Raw genomic sequence first — 26654 nt, 5'->3', positions numbered from 1 at the left:
TTACCCAATTGTTGCAAAAAAAAGCCAACGCGATAGTGTTACAAAAAACATACTGAATTGTCCATAAAATGTATTACACAATCTTTAATCATTCTTCATTGCGAGATGAAGGTAGGTATTTGCACGAGGAAAATATTTATGGAACTGGATCCAGCGTTGCATACTACTAAAAATTACTGCATCGAGTGCGGGAAGTGTGCGAAATTATGCAAACGTCTTATCCGTTCACGCTAGAACGAAACTTATCATTGTTTTGTATCATTATTTATTCCTCGACGTAAAGTATAGTCTATTCACTTTCATTTCACGTTTATAGGCAAATTCGCGTTTTTTAGACATTTTACATTTTTTTTTTCGGTTTTATATTTCCAACTTGGTTAATGATCGCCAGATCTGCTCGGGTGGGAGGTTCATATTATCGGTTGGACCGAGGAAGCGAAGCGGAAAGTTCGCTCAACTTGTCAAGCGTATCCGACTTGAAACACAACAAGAACAACTCACCTTCGAAATACTCAATACTACCATAACAAGATTACAACTCGATGTCTTTCTCTCGATAGACGTGCAGTGAAGAGAAATATCGTTTTATCGCGCGGATACGAGCACATCTTATCGAGGTAGGTTTGCGGTCTTGTGACGTGCAGTCGTGTCAGTGGTTTGAACCTCTTCGCATGCCTCCCTTGTGATAAGGAATGAATTGAAATTAAGTAACCACGATTTCCGACAGTTAATCAGGGTTTTACTTGGATGTAGTTACATGACTAATGATTTTTTCGTCCCAGATAGAACAATTCATGACCCAGGGTCCCTAGCATCGCTCGCCGGTAATCTTCAAGATGGGTAAAATAGCAAGTCATTTGACTTGCTTGTTTTGTTTCCTCCTTGTTTTGGGAAACTCGCGAGCGTTCAATGTCGACACGAGCCAAGCTGTCATCTACAGCCACCCAGGCGGTTCAAGCTCCGTCAATCCTTATTTTGGTTATACTGTGGCGCTGCATTCCTCAGCTAGCAGTAAATGGTGGGTCTCCATTTCTGATCATTAGAGTATTAGAGTATCACTCCCAAATCCAAACTAACCTCATAATGGGGCATTTCCTATTATGCTATTCTCGTAGGTGCGATAGCTCTTTATTCAAGGCTATAATGGTTCTGTAAGGCTAAGATTTATACACATTTTATAGACAGTTTACTACTCAATTTTAATTACTGTGTAGAAATCACGTCTATTGACAGTAATTAAAATTGAGTAGTATACTGATAACTATTAAGGACCACAGTATTGTATATAGCCGTGACTACATTTCATTTAACATTCAAATATATTGTTTTGTGTTGTAAATCAGTCAAGTATGTGGGTTTTAACACTTATGATTTGATTATGTAAATTTGAGTGCATTACAAATATGTTGCGGCTATCCTTGCCGACCCTGTCCGATCTCTAAATTTGGCTTTTATTTACGTACAGTAGAAAGCCGTATAACTTGTAACAATCTATATTTTTGTGAGTTAGCTTGAACAGGTTCTTGTAGTGGTGGTTCACACAAAAATTAGGATAATTAGGTTCTTAAATAGGTTCTTATTTTTTGGAAAAAATATCCTGCTACAGCAGCAACAACAACACCCTAAAGACACCCTAAAGAATATTAACATACCGTAAACGCTCGAATTAGCGCCGCGGTGTTTGTTTAGTTTTTCATTTCCCAGACGAGGCACCTTTTTAATTTCTTTTTTATCTCTAAATGATTTCTATTTTCTTTGCTCAAGGAAAAAAAATCCTCCTTGAAATTTGGTCTTTATGGAAAAAAACTTAACATTGGACAGATGCTAATTTACTTATTATTAAAGAAATGTAATGCAAAACACCCCATCTCATGCCAGAGATACCTTAATTGCCTGAATAATAAGCAACTCCACAAATAAGTGCCTTCCTGGAGAGGAATAATATGAATAAGCACCTTCTCTTTCTCCATTTCTCTTGAAAAGTTAGAGGAAGAACTGCTTTTTGAATTTGTCAATGATCACTTTCAGGATTTTAGTTGGCTCTCCTAAAAGCAATGTCCGATCAGATGCCAATGACATCTTGGAGGAATACGGTGCAGTGTTCAAGTGCAGCACAGGGGGAACCAGCTGCTCAGTGATGAACATTGATAATAAACGTAAGTACTCTAGTAAGGCTCTAGTAAGCAGATCCCCTCATCACCCCCCCCCCCCCCCCCAGCCAATCAACCCTCCACCTCCATCACCCAGGGGAAAATTATTTCCATCTCTTCCCAAACAATAATATTTCCTAGCTTTTCTAATATTTCCTATATTTTCTAAACTCAGCCTTATCCCTATTTTAGAAAGACTCACACTTTTTCTCTTGCATTTGAGTCAACATCTTATCATATTTACTGATTTATTTAAAGGAGTATGGGGGTATGCTCCGTGTAAGCCCACCCTGGTAGTCTTACTATTTCACTGATTTTGCATAGTCAAAGTATACTGTATACATGTTAATCAGGGGCGGATCTAGGAGGTGGGCCGAACTGGCCCCACCCCCACCCCTCTTTTTCTTTGATATTTGGAGTAAAAAAAAGAAATATAAGAAAATCCCCCCCCTGTTCTTGAAACCCTTACTTCAACCTTTCCTCCCCCCCCCCCCCCCCCCCCCGTTTTGGCACTCCTGAATCCACCCATAATTAAAAATGCAAATTTTCTATTATGTCTCAGAGGAAGAAACAGAGCAAGCTCCAATTGACAACACTATAAAGACCGTTAAACTGGAAGAGAAGAAAGGCCAGTGGTTAGGAGGGAGTCTCCATAGCACAGGAATAGATGGGAAAGTTGTGGTAAGTGTTAGAATTTAGTTATTTGATCTTTCTTAGTCGTGATAATTTACACATTTTCCACAAAAAAAAAACTATTTAAACATCAGTGCAAAATGTATGTATTGTCCAAATCAAAATTACCTTGCCTATTTTTGTTTAATGTTGACAGTTGTACTCTATTTGTTTTCACTGAAAGACATGTGCTCCAAGGTATACTTACCGTGGCATGCCTCCAAGTGCAACAAAGGACCTACAGTACCGGTGGATAGTAGGAAAATGCTATGACATCAACTCAAGACTTGACAAGTTCAGTGAACCACCCATCAGCCCGTGTAAGCCAAGTAAGTAAAAACATCAGGTTTATCATAAAGGTATAAAGGTTACAGAGCGTGAATAATAAAAAAAATAGAACTTTAAGTTTGAATAGTGCTTCAATCCAAATCTGCAATGCATGATAGATGAAAACAATTGATGATAAGAAAATGGAAGGGGAAAGGAGGTTCCTTCTGCAATATAAGGCCCACTGCGCTGCCATACAGTTAACATCAACTAACAAGTGTAAGGCCTCAATAACATTACACCGTACAAAATTCAAATTTTAGTCGACTTAAATAGAGCAGTTTTAGATGCTGAATTAAGCATATATAATTAAGATCTAGTGGGCTAGTGGAAAGAGCCTGTGCTGTCACAATGACAGCAGTATATGTCTTGTGAGTTTCACTGTTGATCCGTCATACATGGTTCACTATTGTAATTGTTAGGGTAAAGGGACACTAAAGTGAACCATATATGAATGACCTACCCTTGTGTCACATTCCTTGAAATGCAGTGTGACTTTTTAATTCCATATGCTTCAGCTGAAGCCTTATTCAGCATTTTAAACCAATGCCGTCTTATAGCCGAATTTGCATTCATTACAATAACTTGCATAATAGCTGCATTCTATACAGCACATGGATAATACAGTACCACATCTAAAACCAATTTGACGTAAGCTGTATTATGTGGCTGAACCAGGCGTATTATCTGGCAAACCCAAATTTAATATCACCAGCCATGTAAAATGGTTTTACCAAATTAACCATGTATAAAATGTAGTTTTATACAGCTGAATTTTATGCTACATTAATGCTGCCTTTAAACTAGGCCTAATAGTATGATGATGAAGATGACATTACCTTTTATTGTTATAGCCATTATGCAGTTGTTAAAACCTACAGGTTTGGTATAATTGTTTTTTTTATTGATTTACTATTATTTTTCTATTTTAGAAAAGAAAGGAAATAACTATTTTGGCTATTGCCAGAGTGGCATAAGTGCTGAATACTCCTTGGATAAGCGGGATATCATAATGGGAGCAGTTGGAATAACAAGATGGAAAGGTAAGAAACCTTGGATTTTCAATGATGAAGTAACAAAATTTGTAAGGTAGAAAGTAATTGACATAAGCATTCTCTATTTCCATTTTATTTTTTTCAATTAATTAAAAATTATAGTTTATATGATGGCTGTCTGCATTTAGCAATAGCTATCCGGGCCATGGATGATGATAATGATGATGATGATGCTTTATCAGAACAGCAAAATTGACATTGTTTTAAATTACTTGTTTTTTCTTTGAAGGTGGCATTATATTAGATTCTCCATTGTTCGGTGACCAGACTTTCTCTACTCAAGATCAGATTGACATTGGGTATTATATGGGTGAGATTCCTTGGTTATTTAGTGATTTACTCGTATGGCAAATATTTTTGCATGTATTAGGAAAAGATGTTCAATTACAAAACTTTCCTGAAATTCTAGATCTACCATACCAATCTGTTATATTGCTCAAGCATTGCACAGTATGCCTTTGGTGCAATTGGCTCCAAGCTTCACTGTTCACCTTAGTTGTTGTGTGCCCGTTTGGTTTGAGTAACAAGAAATGAAGCTAGGGTCATCTGGTTCCCAGGGTAAAATATGCAGACATGTATATAATCTATTTTAATTTCTATTCTGGGTTTTTGTCTCTTTAACAGGATATGCTGTAACAAGTGGTCAGTTTGGACAGGCGAACAGAACAGGTAAGTGACAGAAATGTACCAACAATTAGACAGACTACAGGTGCAAACAGACAGACAGATAGAATGTGGTCTGAAGAAACAGACAGACAGACCGTGTGGGAAGACAAAGTGGTACAGTATAGACAGAACCTACTTAACTCAACTCTCAGTTCACCATAGGCTGTTCTTCGCTTTCCACAGACATTGCAGGTGGAGCACCTAGAGCTGAGAACCTCAAAGGAAAGGTAAGGGCTTCCTTTGTTCTTGTTGCACTAAGGTTGCATCACTTCCCAGTGATCAGAGTTTTAAAACTCTACAATAGACCTTGAACGATATAAGAATTTAACTTTGTAAGTTTCTTTACCACACTGTACATGATATATTATGATAGACTGACACCTTTCAGGGTTATTGCTCTCTACTGCACCCGTCGGGGTGATCGCTCTCTGCCCTACCTTTTCAAAGTGATTGCTCTCTACCCTACCTTTCAAGGTGATTGCTGATTATCTTACCTTTTAGGGTGATTGCTCTCTACCTAACATTTCAGGGAAATCACTCTCTACCTCTCCTTTCAGGGTGATTGCTGTCTCCCTTAACTTTCAGGGTGATTGCTGTCTACCCCACATTTCAGGGTGATCACTCTCTACCACTCCTTTGAGGGTGATTGTTGTCTCCCTTACCTTTCAGGGTGATTGCTATCTACCTCACATTTCAGGCTGATAACTCTCTATCTCTCCTTTCAGGGTGATTGCTGTCTACCTTACCTTTCAGGGTGATTGCTGTCTACCTCACCTTTTAGGGTGATCGGTCTCTACCTCACCTTTTAGGGTGATCACTCTCTACTTTACCTCTCAAGGTGATATTGCTCTCTGCCTCACCCTTTCAGGATTGCTCTATCTCACTTTTCAGGGTTATTGCTCTCTACCTCACTCTCTATCTCACCTTTCAGGTTGATTACTCTCTACCTCACCTTTCAAGGCGATCACTCTCTACTTCCTTCTTTCAGGGTGATTACTCTCTACCCCACATTTCAGGGTGATCACTGCTTATTTCACCTGTTAGGGTGATTGCTGCTTATTTCACCTTTCAGGATGATTGCTGCGTATTTCACCTTTCAGGGTGATCGCTGCTTATTTCACCATTCAGGGTAATTGCTGTTTATTTCATTCAGGGTGATTGCTGCTTATTTCACCTTTCAGGGTGATCGCTGCTTATTTCACCTTTCAGGGTGATTGCTGCTTATTTCACCTTTCAGGGTGATCACTGCTTGTTTCACCTGTTAGGGTGATCACTGCTTATTTCACCTTTCAGGGTGATTGCTGCTTATTTCACCTTTCAGGGTGATTGTCTCTACTGCACCCTTCAGTGTGATCGCTCTCTGCCACAACTTTCAGAGTTCTTGATTGCTGTCTACCTTACCTTTCAAGATGATTGCTCTATCTCACCTTCAGGGTTATTGCTCTCTACCTCTCCTTTCTGGGCGATTACTCTACTTTCAGTGTGATTGCTCTCTATTTTACCTTTAACGGTGAGTTCACCTTTCAAGGTCTGACAAACAGACTTTTCTCAACAGGTGCTGATTTACCAAAAGGATTCTCAGTTAACAGTCAGCGCAGCTCTACCCCAGCCTAAAAATCTCAAGGTCAGTGGGGTTGTACAGTGCCAGTGTGGCAGCTTGATTGACGGCTGGCAAGGGTGGAGCTGTTTAGATGTGGATTAAAACTTGTGTAATCAGGTGCCAGGGGTTGAATATGGGTACTAAACTTCCCAAGAAGAAGAAAGACTGTGTTGGATATTTATGTAGTGTAGGGGCTGTTTCATCTATATATGATTTATCAGTTATGCAAGGAATGGATGTGGCCAGAAGGCAGGTGTGAAGGTAGGCATTGACGTGAAGGTGCGAATTGGATGGGCAAAGAAAGCATACTGTACTCGATCTGCAAATTGTGAGGGTGTGTAAAAGAAGCATTGGTGTGAGCCTGGAGGTGGAATCATCAAGCATGGGTTTGGAAGTGCAGAGTGGGTGTGTACAGCGAGTGCTGGATGTGAGGTCAGGGGTGTGGGTTCAGAATTATTTTTAACAGTTGTGATTTTACAGATGGGAAGCTACTTTGGAAGTGTGCTATGCTCAGTTGATCTGAACAATGATGGGTAAGATTGTAAAGATTAAGATTGTCATATTGTAAATTGCAACACTGTTTTGGAGTGTTTTTTTTTTCCTTTGACATATTTACATGAGCACCTCATGTCTGCATTTATTTCTTGGTTTCTTTATGTTCCTATACTAAAGTCTTACTTTCATGTTTGTATTGTATGTGCGTTTTGACACAGGTATTCAGACATGCTGGTTGGTGCGCCCTTATATTCAAACATTAAGGACGAGGGTCGAGTGTATGTCTACCTTAACAACAAAAGGGTAAATGATGTTACCGCCAGGATCATTATCAAAATTGTTGTCGTCGTCCTTTTACATAGCCCAAAAAAGTGTTGTTAGAAACGGGATATCTTTATTCGAGAAGACAAGGGATTTACAGTCCCTGATTTGAGAGCCAATTTTTTCACCTCTTTAAAAATCCCTATTTGTTGACTATGCCAGGGTGCCTTGAACCTCATGTCCAACATGGAACTTGCTGGCGATAAGACTCCTAGTGCCAGATTTGGCTCAGCTATTGCTAATGCCGGGGACCTCAATCAAGATGGATACCTAGGTAAAGTCAATATAATGATCTGATAAATTTGTATAAATTTATATTATGTTTGTTAGTTGTCAATTTATGGTCTTATTATCTGGTTTGGTGTTGCTTTATAGACCTATTGTTCATAATGTATTTTTTAAGTTTTAACATTGAATATGTCGCTCATCTAAGGCTACTTTCTAAAAAGAGGCATTATTACTTCTGCCACGAATTGTGACACAACACTAGCACCAGTGCCTTCTGTGTTTATATCATGTGTTTTTTTTTACCAACCACCATTGTCTGCTGTGTTTATAATTATTGTGCCGTTCTTTGCCTCGTATCATTGTCTGCTGTGATAACATTATCATGTGATTCTTATTTACCAAGCACCATTATCTGCTTTGATGTGATATGATGAGATGTGATATCTCATTGCAGATGTGGCAATTGGGGCGCCATTTGAGGGAGAACATGGAGCAGTTTATATATACCACGGATCTTCCTCTGGAATAGATACCAACTACAAGCAGGTATCAAGCCAGGGACATACTCAGGGGTAGCAGTTCCTGCTGTGGGACTGTCAAAATAGGCTGTTTCAGACCAACTTTGAACAAGTTTAAACAGCTGATCATGCTGATGTGTGACTTAATCATTTCAGAAAATTCTTGGCTCAAGTGTGCATTCTTCTCTCCGCAACTTTGGTCAGTCGATATCCGGAGGACTTGATGTAGACGATAATGGCTACCCAGGTATGTTCTATATGCGATTTCCATCAATGTCATCATATTTATTTTTCCCAATAAAACTCGGCGTTCTCAATGTCATTATAGATTTGGCAATCGGGGCATATGGTTCAAACAATGCTGTTTTACTCAAGTAAGTGTGATATCTTTTAGGGGTAGTTTTTTATGTCGTCCTGAGGATAGGGGCGCTCTGATTTAGAAAGAGCCCCAACTTCTTCAGGGGGAAGCAAATAATATCATGTACAGTACATGTAACTCCAATTTAAGCCACATTTTCTCTGCCCCCCTCCCTTTGTAATTGTCCCTTTAAAGACAGCAAGATTTAGTCGTATGCGACTCTACAGCTCGAGTTGTAGAGTGTAAATCAGCCTATGACTCTGCTACGATGCTGGATTACGAATGTCGTAGTGTGTAATTCAGGGCTGAGACATGTCATAGGGAGGTCGCATACGACTAAATCATGCTGTCGAAATCCGCCTTTAGACATATAACTCCCTATTCTGCACCGCGGTCGGGAGTAATATTCCATGAGATTACTCCTTGGAAGTATGAAAAATTGGGCTTGATAAGTGATTATTTCCGGCATCTTGCCGTTGTATAGTGAATAAAAGTTTCTTCATTATCGCGAATACCAAAAAGACATACGTATAAATAGACTATATAAAAGTCATCGGGCGATACAATCGTCTAGATACACAGTAGTACTCCGTGGCAGTATGGATACTATAGCAACAGTTACAGTGACGTTTCTTTTGGGTATAGGTCACGGCGTATCATTGATGTTGAATCCACCATCACCTTGAGTAGTAACCGTATTGTACTGGAAAACAACAATACTGGAATATGCAGGGAGGATGATGACTCGGAACATAAATGGTAAGTGGACTCAGTGAAGTGTCTCTTTCAGCCGCCATTTTGTCATCCTTGCAAAATACCACGTGTGAGAAAGCATCCGTTTCCATCGGCTGATGTTTGGAAGCTGTTGCGGTATTTGCGATCGAAACTGGTGAAGATTGTATAAACCTTTGTTTTTAGATGGTTATTTCGAAATAACACTGAAACATTGCTTTGACCTGCTAACTTAGTAGCTTGAAGTAAAGCCCTTGGCGTGGCAGCGAGTTCAAAGCGGCTGCAAGTCCTGGTTAGTTTAAATAATTTCTCTAAGATAACAAGAACAGGAGCTGTCACCTTGTGACGATAATTAATGTACCTTACTGTGGAGCTTTCTCAAAATAATATTTTTAGATTCACTTTTGGCAGGATCCGTTAAGCTATATTAATCGTTACAGACAAAAACACAAAGAACACAATAATTATTGGGATCTTTGTAATCACTGTAAGTATTTATACAACATTCTTCAGCAGCTTAGTTCATAAATTTTAAATATACTTATTCATCTCTTGAAATCAAATTCAACATACACAGTTTACCTTTGATTTCAAATTCATCATCATACAGTTCAGCTTCAATGTCTAGATGTGGAAAATGTTTCATGTGTTTTCTCTTCTTTCTTATCTCAGGCGAACAAAGATAACATGACGCCTTTTTTTCATAATTCTTATGCATTTGAAGAAATTTTAATTCCATAGCGAAGCAATCTTTTCCTTTGTCAAAGCGATACCCCGGATCGATTTCCCGTCATCATACGTCTTTGCTAAACTTTCTCAACGCAAGCAACCCAATCTAGATCATCATTTGTATTATCAGACACATCTCAGATGGCCAAAAATCAAGTACTTCAATAAGCTTCCCAAGAATGTGCTATTCCAGGCTAAAATTATGCTTTCTCGGCGACACTTGTCAAAACACGATTCGATTTTAATTCCACTGATTTTCCCCATCATCAGACGAACATTGTTTGTTTCTTCACACGAAGGACCGCCTTCAGAAGAGCTTCATGTCCTTATCTCCAGGCAGGCATGTTTATATGCATAGATATCTCGCACAGTTAGCAAATTTTCAGAATACTTCTCAGGGTTTTCGGAATGTTTTTCTGTGTTTTCGACAATGGTGCCTGCAAGAATTCTCGTTCAAAACCTTGTGCAGGTAGATGACGTCATACCGCTCGACCAATCAAAAACGTTCGCCCGACAGACGTAGCGCTTATGATAGTAAAGATAATCCCACCAGTTCTTTTCTAAATAAGATATATCAATCTTCAAGTCAATGTGTACTTTTTCATGTGATGTATCGTATGAATTTCACGTGATTTTTTATTTCAGTCTAAATGTAACTGCGTGTTTCAAGTACGAAGACAAAAAGCGGACAAACGATCAAGGTATAGCTAGTCGATTATTGACTTAGAGTTTGTCATCTTTTCCGGGTGTTTAGCCAGTAATGTAAAACTCCAATTATGAAATGCCATAACATAGGAGTGTGCGCACCTACCCCCCTCCCCTTAGTCGCCAGGAAGAGGGTTATTTCGTATTGAAAGCTTATCAATACAAATCCATATAATAACTTTGACTGCCCCCCCCCCAACACCCATCATCAAATCCTGGGTATGTACCTGTATCCTTGTATGGTAGTATGTTCCGAGGTATTGTAATGTGCACTGATGAGGGACTTTAACCTGATAGATTTGAATATCACATACAATGTTGAAGTGGACAAAGATAAAGGTTCAGATGACTTGCGTAGAATGTACTTCTACAAAAATGGTGACAAGTCCTTCAGCAATACTGGCTTGTACACCATACCTAAGCAGAGGACGGAGTACTGCTTGCCTCCATTCACTGTGCACTTTAGGGTATGCCACACGTGTAGTCATACACAATCTAAATACCTACGTATGGTACTCGTACACAGTCAAAAGACCTTAATGATGAACTTACTCACTCTACACCTATGTATAGCATCTTCACAATAACCTAAAAGGACACACCAGACAGTCCCTTTAGCACCGTATACAAAGGACCAGAGGCACACTACTCAGGAAGTTAACATACAGGCTAAATATATCAGAGAGATACATAAGATCGTCATCTTTTGACGTGATCCTACATATTATGTGCGCAGTCACTGTCCGCCAGTCACCAAAAGTAGTCAGCCCAGTATAGTCGCTTTATAGAGTCACCGAGCACAGCCATTTTAAACAGTCATCCTACATCAACAGTCTGCATAGTCACCTGAAACCGGCATGTCTACTGAATTACCTAAAAGCACACACCACACAGTCACAACCCACATTCTCGCAACATCATGTTATTATGTGGTGTGATAGCTCTATATTTGTGTTTCATGCCAACAGACTGCTGAGCGGATCTTTGACTTGCTTGGATTGCTAACCTTTGATGTATCGTTCGCGCTGGACAGCTCTTCTTGCCTTGCCGGCTCTCTATGTCCAGTACTTAATGATTACAAGCCTAAGGGTAGCAGGGAAGTGGTACGTACAGTTCTTGCTGTGCCGGCTCTCTATGACCCGTACTTAATGACTACAAGCCTAAGTGTAGAAGGGAGTGGTACGTACAGTTCTTACAGTTCCAGGAACCTATGCCACATACTTAATAATTGCAAGCCTTTAGGGTAGAAGGTTACATACAATACGTACCCTCCATTGTTGCTATTTATATTCATACTGACCGTTGTTGACTAAGATACTTGGTGCACGCAATTTTTCTGACATCATGCAATGTGGAGCACCTTCAACATAGTAGTTCTTGCATTTACCTTGCACAGCTAGACCCAACATACCTTTTCCTCTAATTTTTAGGCCACATTCCAGAAAGAATGCAGAGGGAGTATTTGTAAGCCAGACTTGGCGGTTAAAGGACAACTATCTATTCCCCAGTAAGTATGGAAATAAAATGCTACGTTTTTGAAAACATATTTTTAATAATGTGTTTACAGACTTATTACACGCCTTATTACACACCTTATTACACACAGGCTCAATACTTAGACACAAATGGGCAGCCCTTGTCACCTTTTTTGACCATTTATAGCTATCATCTATTTCGCTATCGCCTTTATGATAACCGTGATAAATTCCGCTGGTTATTTTAAACATTAAATCATACATTTTGTGTATCATCTTGTATCTCGCAGGAATTACAAGGAGATACGCATAGGCACGATCAAGGAGGTGACACTAATGGTGGATATCAAGAACAAAGCCACGGATGCGGCATACTTGGCGCAAGCTGTTATCACCTACCCTTCTAACCTGGACTATATTGGGCCTCGTGCCAGTGATGTGAGTACTTTTAAACACACCATTGATCCACCTGAGCCAGGCATACCCCGCACAGACCATACACAGGCTCACACAGGCATGCCTAGTACACAGGTTGCTTATTACTAGACATCATGTGCGCCCTCACCACACCTCAAATCAGCGTACCTAGCATTAGTTATCTATCACTAGACATCAAACGAGCGTTACCCCGCACAGACCATACACAGGCCCTACACAGGCCATGCCCAGTACACAGGGTCTGGTTACTTATTACTAGACATCATATGCGCACTCACCACAACTCAAATCAGCGTACCTCGCGTTACTTATCTATCACCAGACATCAAACCAGCGTACTTAAGCAACTCCATCGTTTTGTTTTATTTGTTCTTGTTTTGATGAAACTTTCAAGTACGGTAGCGTAACAAATCTTAGTTTCTCCGTTCTTTCAGCATAGGATAAATAATATGAGTTTTTCATTTTTCTGTAATGTGTTGTAATATGTGACAAAAGAATTAGAAGACGAAGTGATATTTGTGACGTCACTCATTTAGATACTTAAAAAAAGCCTCCGATGCGTGGGCGCGCTCTTTAGAACTTCCCCAAATTCTTGTAACCTCCGCGCACCATGTTCAAGCAAATGGAAGCTGGGGAATCAGGAATGGAATGGACTCGAGGGCATAGACCTGGCCAGAGGGTGTACAGAGGTAACAATAGCCACGGCCATCGCGTCCTCGAGACCTTAAATTATGCGACGTTCACTTACGAGCGGGTTCTCATTCATTCCCAGCCCATCGGTGCGTTCTGGCAGCTAACAGCCATTTCTTCGAGTCCATGTTCAATAGTGGAATGAAAAATCCATTGAGAAAACAATAGAGATAAACTTTATGTCTCATTGTACTCTGAGGAAAGTGTTGGAGTTCTTCTATTCGAGTACAATAACCCTTGACATGAACACAGTTTTTGATGTCTTGGATGCTGCTTGCTTTCTTCTTGACACGCTTAGATTCGCTTGTCTGGATATGCTGGCGTCAGCTATTTCTATCGATAATTGCTTCAAAATACGAGAAATAGCGTTGGACTACGAATCAAAAGGACTATACAAGCAAGCGAATAGGTTTATCCGCGCGAATTTCTCACGAATAGTCAGCACTAGCTGTGAGTTTGTGAACGTTACCTCTGCGGAGTTACTAGAGCTGCTAAGCAGCGATGCCATTATGATAGAGAATGAGTCGGAGATCCTTGCTGCGGTCTCACGCTGGATGGGGCACGACTTCCAGACTCGCGGCACCCAGCTACCCATCCTGATGGACGTGGTTAGACTAAAGTGCATGCCTGGGCAAGAACAACTAAAAAACAAGTCCCTTCTGCGTGACGTTTTATCGTGCGTGACAGCTGATTATGTTTAGGTTAAAAGTGACAATGTTGTGCGTCACAGCGTGGCTGGTTTTAAAGTTCTGCGTGACAATATGGCTTGTGTGACAGCACACTGTGAGGATTTTACTAAAATGGCCACTGAAAGTAACAGTATCAATGTGCAAGCTGAGCGTGACAAGTTTCTAGACCAGCAGCAATTAATCTCGTCATTGCCACGAACCCAAAGCATGTGGGTTTACACGTTTTTGCCAACGTGCGACTGCTTGCTCTGCTTTGACACCAAGACGCTGAACCAAAGACACCTCCCGGCATTCCCACGCACGCTGAGGGTCGCACGAGTATTACCTTGTGACAAGACACTTTATGTCGTATCACGCAACCACAAGCAGGACGCTACGCACATCTGGAGCCTTCACTCAGAGAGCTCAGAGTGGCGACAGTTGTCATCCCTAGCCTACCCCTGCTGGGGCTCAGCTTTGGTTCTCCACGCGGATAAGATCTACCTGATTGGTGGATTACGTGATGGCGTGGTCTCGGGTCAGGTGAATTGCTATGATTGTGCACGTGATGTCTGGGTTAGATCACGTGGGTTGTGTGTACCTCGGCATGGTCTCTCCGCTTTATCAGCGCGTGACTCCATGATGGCGCTAGGCGGGATTACCAGTGATGCCCACACCACCTGTTGCGTCGAGCTCTACGATGCCATGTGGGACAAGTGGGGTCTTTTACCGTCCATGATCCACAAGCGGTCTCGCGCAGACGCAGTGGTGCTCCATAACAACGTGTACGTCATAGGTGGCTACGAGTCGTCATCTCGTCTCTCTGCTTGTTAAGTGTATGATGCCGCTGATGGCTCTTGGAATCTTATTGCTCCTCTTCCTGCGGTGTGTTCCTCTCCCCGCGCGGTTGCAGTGCTCAATGGTTACATCTACGCATTGAGTGAGTCGGCGCACGTGCGGTACGAGCGTGCAAGCAACGCGTGGGAGAGAATAGAGACGCTGAGTGTTCCCGAGTGCGTCAATCATCACGAGTTGGTGCCCTGGCGAGTTGCCACCAGAGCGCTCATGAAGATGGCTACGTGAACATGAAATTGTATACTGAGATGGTATAGCAAAATGACATTCCTAACGTTCACGTACTGAAGCCAAGAACAGGTTTATGAGCGGGTAGGGTTTTACGCAGCTGGGTTGGGGCTAGCGCAACGGGTTGGAATGATGGAATCATGCTAAAACAAAGCTGAAGGAAATTAAATTAAAATTTAACCTGCATGGGATCATGTTCAAAAAAAGCGTGAGCCGAAGTTTTTCCATTAACTTAACTACCAAACTGCGATGCGGGAAGACCCAAGGAAAATAAATTAAAATTTAACCACTAGTTTTTTATAGCTTTATTGGACAAGCTGTGATATACAAAATAGATGCCGATAGGGGTCATGCGTGAACGGGCACTAGGCCCATGCATCAATAAAAATCACAATAAAAACTAATTGCGGTGGCATCCACAGTCCCGTGATGCTCCATGTGCAGGGCAAGTCTATGTTGAACACATTAACAAATAACAAAAAGCCCAAATTGCGGTGATCGTGAACCAGAAGAATAAACACAAAGAGTCTGCCCTGAAGATGTCTTTTTGAAAACGAAAATTTGGCAGAGTCGAATACCAGTTTTTGGTGTATTGAACACATTAACAAGTACAGTTATTCTTAAATCACTGGGAGGTGGAATAAGAAAAAAATAAAACGTCAAAATATTTAGTGAAGTGAATCCACGCTGATTGCTGAGCTTCAAATAAGCGTTTTAATATCAGTTTATTACAAAGTGCGTCAGGTTTTATTACAAATTGCGTAAGCTTTTTTGTAACAAAATTCGTCAAAATATATTACAAAGTGCGCCAGCTTATTGCGTCAGGCTTTTATTACAAACAGTTTTTTTATTTAAAAAGTGTGTCACCTTTTTCATTTACAAATTGCATCAAAATTTATAACAGTCAATTTTATTACAAAGCTTGTCATGAATTACAAAGTGCGCCAGGTATTACAAAGTGCGTCATTATTATAAGTTGGTACTTATGCCCTTAATTTTTAAATGTTTATGCTCACATATTAGCTCACTATCAAAGGGATGTATTGTCAAGGCTATGCTCCCGTTCATCTGGCTCCATGGCAATGTTAGTGTTCCCTGTAATTTCTTCTTCCCCGCGCATGGTAATGCTGTCAAGGTTCTTTCCCAGATCAATGGCTTTGTTCGAGTTCCCTGTAATATTCTGTCTCGTGTTGTTGTCTCCAAGACTGTTTTCCCGATCAATGGCTTCTTGTGAGCTTGCTGTAACTGTCTGCCTCGTACTGGTGCTTATATTTGATTGCTGTGTTGACTCTCGTCGCTTGTTATGCTCGGGTGATCCTGACAGAACAGATCGCAATCCTATTCGAAAGTCGTCTAGAAAAATAAAGTACACCACCGGACCGATAGCCGAGTTGGCGTGAAAAGCAAAAAAGAACAGATAGACAGATACTGCACTGAGATTGCTTTCCAGAATTACTATGTTTAGCAAGTACTGTACCCTGTAAATCGATAGAAATATATAAAGCGGCGAGACACAGAGTGTATAGATGAGCAGAGAACTAAGGACCATGCGCACGGCAGAGCGGAACTTCTTTTGTCGCCTCTCTTGCTGAGCTGCAGGAAGGTCGATGGCCGCCTGAGAGTGAACCAGTCTTCGTACGATTTCCAAATTGATGGACAAGATGGAGATCACAAGAATGAGATACACTCCATTTGTTACAAGAAATATGATCGAGCTGTCTATAGCCTGACCACAGTCGCACATATAGTATTCGCCCATCTCTTGCACGGCACACTTCACCAGAGCTACCGCATTCAAGCCAAAAGACACGACCCAAGACACGGCGATCAGCGAAGCCAGACCACAGCGCGATAAGCTCGATAAATGCACTGTCGATGACACCGCCTTGAACCGCTCCAGTGATATGATGAGGAGAGTTAGCAGCGACACCCACGTCAGCGAGTTTATCAGGAGTGAAAAGGCTTTACACAGCCCAATACTAACAGTGTCTCCCCCAATCCACTTATATGAGCGGGATATGATGGTGTATATCATATGAGTAGGTTCAAGTGAAAGCGACAGCAAGTCCGCCACTGCCATATTGACAACGAACAGCGTCATGTTCTTCCTCGGGACTTTCCTGAACACCACCAGGAGAATAACCATGAGGTTTAGTGTCACCCCTATCACCATGATGGTAACGTAGCCGCCTACTTGAGCTCTCTCGCTAGTGGATAGTTCTCCAGGCGGCGGTGGTACTGAGGTATTGCCTTTGGTGACATTATCAACTCGCCCGAGTGTGGCGTTGAGGGAGTTTGCTTGGGACATGCTTCCTGTACACCGGGCTATTGTGATTGACGGCCAATGTAACAAGAGATTGTATTTTGTCTCTCGAGTGTGATGTACACTTGCAGCTGATTTCTGTTTGTTATAACAATTTAACCACAGGGGTCCGTTTTGCTATTAATGCCCTTTTACTTAATTGGACAATCTAGGGCTTTTCAGTTGCCACTTCTTGTGTGTGTGAAACCGTGAAACAATACACCAAAAACTGGAAATCGACTCTGCCAAATTTTCATCTTTAATAAGACTTCTTCAGGGCAGACTGAAACCGTGAAACAGACATAGTTCAGTGTCTGATGTTCGCTTGTTGGGTCTATGATAACTCTGTTTTATCGCAAAAGAAATCAGGACAGAGTTTGAATGTAAACACCTGCCCTTACGCCTCGTCAGAAACAATATTTAATGTCCGGAAATTGATTTCATTGATTCTCCAATTTGCTTATTGTTTTCATATCCGTACCTTTTTTTAACCGGAGATGATTACTTTTCACGAACATTGTTTTCACACTTTTGTGAAATAGAACATTTCTAATAAGTCAGAGACATATTGATACATTGAAAAAAAAGCACAGCTTAATTTACATAACGTGCACCTGGTTACACCAGTCAACATTCTCTTCACTTGACACAATCTTCCATGAAAATAGGGTAGAAACATGAAAACTGCAGCTATTCGCTAACAAATGGTTCAATTTCATATTTAAGGTCTCGCATTTCACTCTCTCTATTTTTAATTCTGATTATCTGTTTTTATGTCTGATATATTTCTATGGGTTTTTATTTCTGATATATGTTTGTATTTTTTCCGTGTGTTTTTAGTTTTGAAATATTTTCTTGTGTTTTTATTTTGATTTACTCTATTTGTTTTTATTTCTGATATATTTCCATGTTTTTCCTTCTTTGTTTTTAACTGTGATTTATTTCCATTTGTTTTTCATTGTGGTATATTTCCATTTGTTTTTTATTGTGATATATTTCAATTTGTTTTTAATTGTTATATATTTTCATGTGTTTTTCTTCCTGAATTATTCCCATGTGTTTTTCAGAGTATTCAGTGCACTACCTCTGCCAGCGGTAACGGTACGGAGTCGGCCACATGTAACGTTGGCAACCCACTCAAGGCAGCAACAAACGTAAGTGCTTCAAACGAGGACAGTCATAGCAGCAGAAAGAAAAAAAAAATTCCACCAAATGTTGTATAATATTGCCAACAGCTACACCCGCCACAATTGAAAATAAAACTGCTATGGTACCTTAGTCATTTGTAGGGATTCTAGCTCTGACTAAAAAGTCTTTGAGTGATTTCTCCCTTCTGTAAGAGACTATAGGTTGATTAAAGATTCTAGCCGTAAAAGGCTGATCCGTAATAAGGTGCCAGTGTTTCGTTAGAATCTTTTTAAGATTCTGTATACCCGGGTTGAATCTCGTGACAAATGGTAAGATTCGTTTGTAAGATGCCTTTTTGCTTTTAAGCGCATTTTGCCTGTCTGTGAACTTAACACTCGCCAGAATTGTTGTTATGAAATCGCTCGGGTAACCGCGTTCTAGAAGGCGATCGGTAAAGTTGCGAATTTCGGTTTTGAAGGAGGCGAGTGAGGAGTTTGTTCTCAACAGGCGTAGGCCTTCTCCCTTGACAAAACCCTTCTTATTACTAAGAGGGTGACAAGAGGAAAAGTGCGTGTACTGAAAGGTTTCAGTTGGCTTAAAGTGTGTACGGACATCAAGGATATTAGAATCCATGAATCTTCCGCCTTTAAAAACTTCTGTATCGAGGAAGGTGATGGTTTCCTGTGACAACTCTTTCGTGAATTTAATAGTCGGGTGGAAATCATTCGCAAAGTTTAAGAAAATCGCGATTTCATCCCCCGGTATAGTCCACACTGCAAAGATGTCGTCAATAAACCTCTTCCAGACTAGCGGTTTGGAGGGACTAAGGCGTAGGAGTTCTTCCTCAATATGTGCCATATAAATGACAGAGAAAGCTACGGCCATTTTACACCTTTTGCTTTTCATTACAGAGAAATACGCATTCATTTTAGCCAAAATTACAAACATTTACGCCGATGTACTGTCATTTAAGCGAAAGTAAAATCATTTGAACTAAAAAGAAATACATTAACGAACTTTACATAAATGAGTGCACACAATTGCATTTTCTTCACATACATTTACACTATTCGACAACCAGGAATGAAAAATCTATTTTCATTTGCGCGTTGATACATAACAGTAGCACAAAAAGAATATCAATAATACGAGAACTCGCAATCAATACAGTGAACGAAATATTCATTAACATTTTTATTACAGCAAGTGCAAACAATAGCATTTTGTGAAAGTCATTTGCGTGCTTCTTACAAACGTTAGCGCCTCCGTACAAACAAGCCCTTTATGAAAAACAACATCCTAAAATAATTATTCAATTACTTCTCGTTTATTTGTGAACTTAAAATGCACATACATGCAAAATAAATGATACTAGCACTCAAAAAAATCATATTCGATCATTTCGCCGTTTTAACCCGGGCCCAAATACAGAAACAAAAATGTTGCCGCCCTACAGTCCGTTTCTTAACCCTGTAGAGCAGGCAATAAGTTGTTTGAAAGCAGCGATAAGCGCAGATATTTCACGGCCTCAAATACAGGCAGAAATTAATAACAGGGATGAAGCAAGGAACAGAGGAGTACCATTAGGTATTTATCGCACAAATTTGTTGCTGGAAGCGCTTCAACGAAACATCAATACCATATCAAACAGCCAAAATGTGCCGAATGGTATAGGTTCATGCAAACCTATCTACCACGCTGCCTCAACGGCGAAATGATCGAATATTATTTTTGAGCGCTAGTATCATTTATTTTACATGTATGTGCATTATTAGGGCACAAATAAACGATAAGTAATTGAATAATTATTTTAGGATATTGTTTGTCATAAAGGGCTTATTGTTTGTACAGAGGCGCTAACGTTTGTAAGAAGCACGCAAATTACTTTCACAAAATACTATTGTTTGCACTTGCTGTAATAAAAATGTTAATGAATGTTTCGTTCACTGTATTGATTGCGAGTTCTCGTATTATTGATATTTTGTTTGTGTTATTGTTATGTATCAACGCGCAAATGAAAATACATTTTTTATTCCTGGTTGTCGAATAGTGTAAATGAATGTGAAGAAAATGCAATTGTGTTCACTCAATTATGTAAAGTTCGTTAATGTATTTCCTTTTAGTTCAAATGATTTTACTTTCGCTTAAATGACAGTACATCGGCGTGAATGTTTGTAATTTTGGCTAAAATGCATGCGTATTTCTCGGTAATGAAAAGCAAAAGGTGTAGTACCCATCGCGATACCGTGCGTTTGTAGGTAGTGCTTGTCATTGAACTTAAAAGAGTTTTCTTTCAGTATAAGCTCCATAAGTTCCCTCAGAGATTCTGTGGAGACGGGTAGTACGGGGTTATAGTGTTGTTCGTATTGTTGACAGACTACTCCGATACCTTCATCTTGGGGGATGTTGGTATAGAGAGCACAAACATCGAACGATGTTAAAAACGCTGGGGATGGCTGGTCAGGGATGACTGTTGACTCGATAAAGTTGATAAAGTGCGTTGTGTCTTTGAGATAAGACTTTTGTTTTTGCGCTATAGGTTGTAGAAGTGAATCTACAAAGGACGATATACGCTCTGTGGGGCCCCCGCTCCCTGAAACGATTGGTCGGCCTATCGGAACTTTCTTGTGAATTTTAGTGAGAGTGTAAAATTCACCGGGTATCCGGATAGGTTTTTGACCGTCGTTGAGCCACTTGTAAGTCATTTTGTCGATAAAACCGCCTGTTCTCAGTGAATCAACGATTCTTTCAACTTTTTTTAGCAGTTTCTTCTACAATGGGTATAGAAAGCGGTTGATAAAACTTCATCAAGAAGTTGTTCGGTGCCTTCTTTGATTTTGGTAGAAGTATCGCAAATGACAGTAGTGGTTCCTTTGTCAGTTGTCAGCTTTGTCAGAGATAATGTCTCTGTTATTTTTTAGATCATTTAGGGCTTGCCTTTCGCCTGTAGTGATGTTATCACTTTGCGCTTCGAAAGATAAATTAGCTAATTCCGATTTAGTTAGTTCTAAAAATGTCTCAAGAGCCACGGAGGGCTGTGGTGGCGGTTGCCATTAAGACTTGACATAGAACTGGTGTGGCTCGGATTTGGAATCAGCGTATTTGTATTGAAGTCGCATTGTGCGGGCGAAGACTTTAAAGTCTTTGAGCAAGCTTTTGTTAGAAGCTGGTATAGAAGGGGTAGGGATAAATAATCAAAGTTATGGCGTGTGATTCCCTTCAAAAATCAAGATCAAATTCTGTTTTGTAGGTGTTTCATTTTGTTGCTCATATTATGTTCAAATTATTAAAGTCAAATTTTATTGTTTTCTAAATTTGTGTTATGTGCCAAATTGCCTTCGCTAAATTGTGTAGTCCAAATTCAGTTCTACTTTATCTAAATTATCTGAATTTTGCATAGTCAATTTTCTTTCAAATTTGGTTCTCTTTCAAATTCGGTTCTCTTTGAAATTCGGATTTCTTCTGCCTAGTTCCCAGGATCATCGGCCAAAACCTCGTTTTCACGAACTGCAATTACCCAGACTGCTAATCGGCCTTATACGTTTTTCCGCCAAACCTTTTTCGTTTTTCCTTTTTTTTTATGATCTGATTTTATTACAGAAAACGTTTGGCATCAAGTTCGGCGTCCAGGGCTTAAATAAAGATTTTAAGATTGATCTTAAAGCTCAAAGGTAAGCTTTCATTTGTATGACTATTTTTCTCTAGTGAGTCGCCTTTTTTAAGCGGTTAAAACCTCTCTACCTAAAAGAAGAAGTAGGAAAAGGTTGAAAAGAATCCGCAAATGCGACGTGGCGAATTATTTCTGAAGCCACAAGAAATCGGCGAAATTTAAAAAAATTACATACCAATCATGAAATCAATGGCGGTCGTGAAATGACCTACCAAATCATTTTTTCTCTAGCAAATCCTTATATTTTTGGCTAAGTACTTAACGTTCGGAAGTGTAGCAAAATGCTCGCTTTGATTTTTTGCTTTTCGCAAAAATGTACGCGGCATCATAAAAGCAACTCCATGATGAAAGCAAGTGACGATGCCCGGGATTTTCAACCTTTTTTTCGGATATTACTACATGATTGTTGATATGCAATGATCGTTGATATATTTTATTTTCTTCAGCGCCAACAAAGATACCGATGAGAACGACAACAGCCAAAGCATCTCTGTTGAAGTTAGATTTGAAGCCGATCTGGAGGTGTCAGGGTACGTGAAGTAATCTCTGTTATGCCCTTTCTTGCTCTTATATAACTTTCGTACGTTTTTATTTTTTATTTTTACGACTTTATTTCGTCCTTGTACAATCCTCTCGTCGCCAAATACACCTTCTTCCACTTCCCTTTACACCGCCCCATTTAAAATTATATGCAAAGAGCCATACAGAAAGCCGTAGGGGAGACTCTTTCTATCTTCAGGTCATCCGAGCCCGATGAAGTCGTGTACGAAGGAAATGCTCTTCAAGTCAAGGACGTAAAAACGCAAGAGGACATCGGACCTCTTATCACTCAGACATTTGTGGTAAGTAATAGCGATCATTGGCGACGGGAAGGGGAGGGTATAGGGGTGCATCTATTGGTGCGTATAGAAGTTGATTTAAGGGTTCTTAAAGCGGTGCGTATAGGTGTTCTTATAAGGGTACATATGAGGGTGCGTATTGGGGTGCATATATTGTTTTGTATAAGGGTGGGTGTACGTATAGGTGTGGGGTACGTATAGGTGTTCTTATAAGGGTGCATATGAGGGTGCGTATTGGGGTACATATATTGGTTTGTATAAGGGTGGGTGTACGTATAGGTGTGGGGTACGTATAGGTGTTCTTATAAGGGTACATATGAGGGTGCGTATTGGGGTGCATATATTGGTTTGTATAAGGATGGGTGTACGTATAGGTGTGGGGTACGTATAGGTGTTCTTATAAGGGTGCATATGAGGGTGCGTATTGGGGTACATATATTGGTTTGTATAAGGGTGGGTGTACGTATAGGTGTGGGGTACGTATAGGTGTTCTTATAAGGGTGCGTATTGGGGTGCATATATTGGTTTGTATAAGGGTGGGTGTACGTATAGGTGTGGGGTACGTATAGGTGTTCTTATAAGGGTGCATATGAGGGTGCGTATTGGGGTGCATATATAGGGTTTTTATAGGGGTGCGTATAGGGGCTCTTAAAGGAGTGTTTATAGGGGTACTTGTGGGAGAGTTCATTGTTTTTTTTAGGGCTGCATATAGGGGCATATAGGTGTACTTATAGGGTTTCTCATATGGGTGCATATAGAGGTCCTTATGGGGGTGCGTAGATTGGCGCTGAGGTTTCTAATGTGTTTTTCAGGTGCAAAATAATGGTCCAAGCGGCGTAGATGGATCAGAGATTACCATCAGTGTACCAAGCTACTACGACTCCAATCTCGACAACTACTTACTTTATATCCTGAGCATCGAGGTATGTAAAGTTCTACGACTCCAATCTTTTACTTCTTACAACTTCTTACTTTATATCCTGAGCATGTTATACTCTGCTGCTACACTTGTTCTTGCTGCTCAGGCTCCTGTTAATATGTTTTCATTTATGTTGCTGCTGCTATTGATGATAATATTTTTCGTCACATTGAATGATAGATGTTATAGTGATGACGGTGACGATGTTGATGATGTTGTTGCTTCTGATGATTGATTGTGATGATGACAGTGACGATGTTGATGGTATTGTTGCTTCTGATGATTGATTGTGATAATGACAGTGACGATGTTGATGGTATTGGTTCTTCTGATTGATTGTGATGTTGACGGTTACGATGTTGATGGTATTGTTCCTTCTGATGATTGATTGTGATGATGAAAGTGACGATGTTGATGGTATTGTTGCTTCTGATGATTGATTGTGATTATGATGGTGACGATGTTGATGGTATTGTTCCTTCTGACGATGATGATCATCATCATGCTCTTTTTTCGTTTTTCGTGAATCGTGAATGTTCTGTTTTAAATCAGTTTATCGTGAAACGTGATTTCCGATTTTTGAAACATGCAGTGACCCCCTTACCTACCCTGATTGCCGGCTGATGCTCATTTTAATTTTTTCTCTTTCAGCTCGGTGGCGCTGCCGGAGGTGTTTGCGACAAGAAAGTCATCAATCCGCTCGACATCAAGGTTAGTATTAGTGAGAGGACGCCAAAGATGTGAATGCCCAAGGTATAGGCAAGATAAGGCCATGGGTTAACCGAGTTCTAAGGCAGGGAACCTTTATACATTACAAAACTAGTCCTAAAATTATTCAGCAAAGCATATATATATAGCCACACCCTTAGTTATCTGTAATTAGGCAACTGTATATTACTATACAGTATATATGATTCAAAGTCTCTGTTGTGTTCTTTGCTTCCTCAAGGTCGGCAATAATACGGAACAGACAAAAGAATCTCGACGAAAACGGCGCGAAGTCACGATGCTGGTGAGATTAGTTTTCTTCATGGAAAGAGTGGTTACATACCGCAAATACTCGTTCTAACGCCCTGGGCGGCAAATACTCGTTCTAACGCCCTGGGCGTTTCCATAACTTGTATGATCGCAAAATCGTAAGGGGGAGCTAATTCAAAGCGGGGCGCTTATTTCAATGTTCAGAATGTCCTGTCTTAGTAAGATATGTTGCGTTCAAGCTTAATGGTGGAATATAAAGAAGCTAGACTCTAAGCTAGAAGCTTGACAAAAAGATGTGGGTGCTAAAACACATGCTTTCGGCCATTCTTGCTTTTTTTCTGGAGTATAGGAGGGGGGATTTGAAGGGCAGCAATGTTTTGGACCTCAAGGTGCTATTTGGGAGCTGTGCGCTAAACGAGCAGTTACTTTAACTAAATTACCGTGATATTGATCTAGTTGTTGTGTTTTGTGTAGAATTGTCGCACAGCCCAATGCAAGTCGTTCAATTGTCGGCTTGGTCTCCTGGGGTCTGGGGACAAGGTCGAGATCAAGATCGTGTCTAGACTGTGGAAAAGCACTTTGCTCAAGGTACGCTCTCAAAAAGGAAAGACGAAGAGAGAGGTAGATAACAGGCGAGCGGAGACGGGTAAATAACAGGCGAGCGAGGAGAATGGCAAATAAACGGATAGATGAAGAGACTGGCAAATAAACAAATAGATGAAGAGACTGGCCAATAAACGGATAGATGGAGAGACTGGCAAGTAAACGGATAGACGAAGAGACTGGCAAATAAACGGATAGACGAAGAGACTTGCGAATAAACGGATAGACGAAGAGACTGGCAAATAAATGGATAGACGAAGAGACTGGCAAATAAACGGATAGACGAAGAGACTGGCAAATGATAGTGTTGCTAAGAGAGAGGTAGATAACAGGCTTGCGGGGAGACTGGCAAATAAACGGACAGACGAAGAGACTTGCAAATAAGCGGATAGATGAAGAGACTGGCGAATAAACGGACAGACGGAGAGACTGGCAAATAAACGGACAGACGGAGAGACTGGCATATAAACTGACAAACGAAGAGAAATGATAGGGAAGCGAAGAAAGAGGTTAATAACACGCTAGAGGGTGTGACTGGTACATAAACGGACAAACGAAGAGACTGGTACATAAACGGACTGACAAAGAGACTGCGGATAATAGGCGAGCAAGGAGATAGAAAAATGAGGCAGAGGCAGATAACAAAGAGACGGGTAGACCAAGACCCCAATTTATGACATGACGTTGATGTATCGTTTGTTATTTTTATGTATTAAAGATCAACCCTGGCCCTGTGAATATGGAGACTTTTGCTAAGATCAGTATTCCTGATAAGCGCATCACGCAGCCAAACGAGGAGAACGACTCGGAAATCGTGAGTATTTATCAAGTGTGAACTCCGTGATGATTTACTGAAGAATAACGAGAAAGTATCAACGAATATAAACTTTACGAACACTTTGCCAAACAGCCTGAATCTCTGCTGAAGCACTGCCCTGTCATGATATCCATTTATATCCATGTAAATGCGCCACAGTCATGATATCTTATTATATTTGTGTGTGTGTCTAGGTAATCACGCGCGCCAACCCGGCCAAGAGCGCTGCAGCCAAGCAATCTACACCGTGGTGGGTCATACTGCTTGCGGTTCTAGGGGGCGTGGCTCTGCTGGCAATAGCTGCCTTTATTATGTACAAGGTGAGTGCTGCGAAAACATCGATAACGGACAAATGGACACTTGGCGCACAAATGGGCACTATGCGCCTAGTTGGGTAGGCCATCAAGCATTGTGCACCTAGTTGGGTAGGCCATCAAGCATTGTGCGCACAGTTGGGTAGGCCTTCAAGCATCGCACGCCTATTTGGG

General features: G+C 40.6%; 1 protein-coding gene across 3 annotated transcripts in view; it reads left to right on the top strand.

Annotated features, from left to right (window-relative positions):
* The first annotated feature begins 400 nt into the window (after positions 1 to 400).
* Positions 401 to 26654, top strand: part of LOC116619264 (integrin alpha-9) — a 31412-nt gene continuing 5158 nt past the window's right edge. For 2 of the 3 annotated variants that reach the window (XM_032383871.2, XM_032383873.2), the window contains exons 1-32: positions 401 to 617; positions 783 to 1018; positions 2029 to 2156; positions 2713 to 2831; positions 3007 to 3151; positions 4082 to 4192; positions 4434 to 4514; positions 4829 to 4873; positions 5054 to 5097; positions 6426 to 6494; positions 6951 to 7003; positions 7184 to 7268; positions 7449 to 7560; positions 7969 to 8060; positions 8189 to 8279; positions 8361 to 8406; positions 9036 to 9149; positions 10497 to 10552; positions 10854 to 11023; positions 11525 to 11659; positions 11987 to 12063; positions 12322 to 12469; positions 18280 to 18366; positions 21941 to 22011; positions 22457 to 22540; positions 22750 to 22852; positions 23662 to 23772; positions 24420 to 24479; positions 24718 to 24780; positions 25221 to 25334; positions 26068 to 26163; positions 26361 to 26486. In XM_032383871.2, the coding sequence (XP_032239762.2) occupies positions 837 to 1018; positions 2029 to 2156; positions 2713 to 2831; positions 3007 to 3151; positions 4082 to 4192; positions 4434 to 4514; positions 4829 to 4873; positions 5054 to 5097; positions 6426 to 6494; positions 6951 to 7003; positions 7184 to 7268; positions 7449 to 7560; positions 7969 to 8060; positions 8189 to 8279; positions 8361 to 8406; positions 9036 to 9149; positions 10497 to 10552; positions 10854 to 11023; positions 11525 to 11659; positions 11987 to 12063; positions 12322 to 12469; positions 18280 to 18366; positions 21941 to 22011; positions 22457 to 22540; positions 22750 to 22852; positions 23662 to 23772; positions 24420 to 24479; positions 24718 to 24780; positions 25221 to 25334; positions 26068 to 26163; positions 26361 to 26486 (3018 nt within the window). In that variant the 5' untranslated portion in view covers positions 401 to 617; positions 783 to 836. The remainder of the gene's footprint in view (positions 618 to 782; positions 1019 to 2028; positions 2157 to 2712; positions 2832 to 3006; positions 3152 to 4081; positions 4193 to 4433; positions 4515 to 4828; positions 4874 to 5053; positions 5098 to 6425; positions 6495 to 6950; positions 7004 to 7183; positions 7269 to 7448; positions 7561 to 7968; positions 8061 to 8188; positions 8280 to 8360; positions 8407 to 9035; positions 9150 to 10496; positions 10553 to 10853; positions 11024 to 11524; positions 11660 to 11986; positions 12064 to 12321; positions 12470 to 18279; positions 18367 to 21940; positions 22012 to 22456; positions 22541 to 22749; positions 22853 to 23661; positions 23773 to 24419; positions 24480 to 24717; positions 24781 to 25220; positions 25335 to 26067; positions 26164 to 26360; positions 26487 to 26654) is intronic. The other variant, XM_032383872.2, reaches the window with a different exon arrangement.

This window comes from Nematostella vectensis, chromosome 2 (genome assembly GCF_932526225.1).
Source record: "Nematostella vectensis chromosome 2, jaNemVect1.1, whole genome shotgun sequence".
In the NCBI taxonomy this organism is placed as follows: Eukaryota; Metazoa; Cnidaria; class Anthozoa; order Actiniaria; family Edwardsiidae; genus Nematostella; species Nematostella vectensis.
The sequence above is the reverse complement of the archived record's forward strand: the minus strand, read 5'-3'. Positions and strand labels throughout refer to the sequence as shown.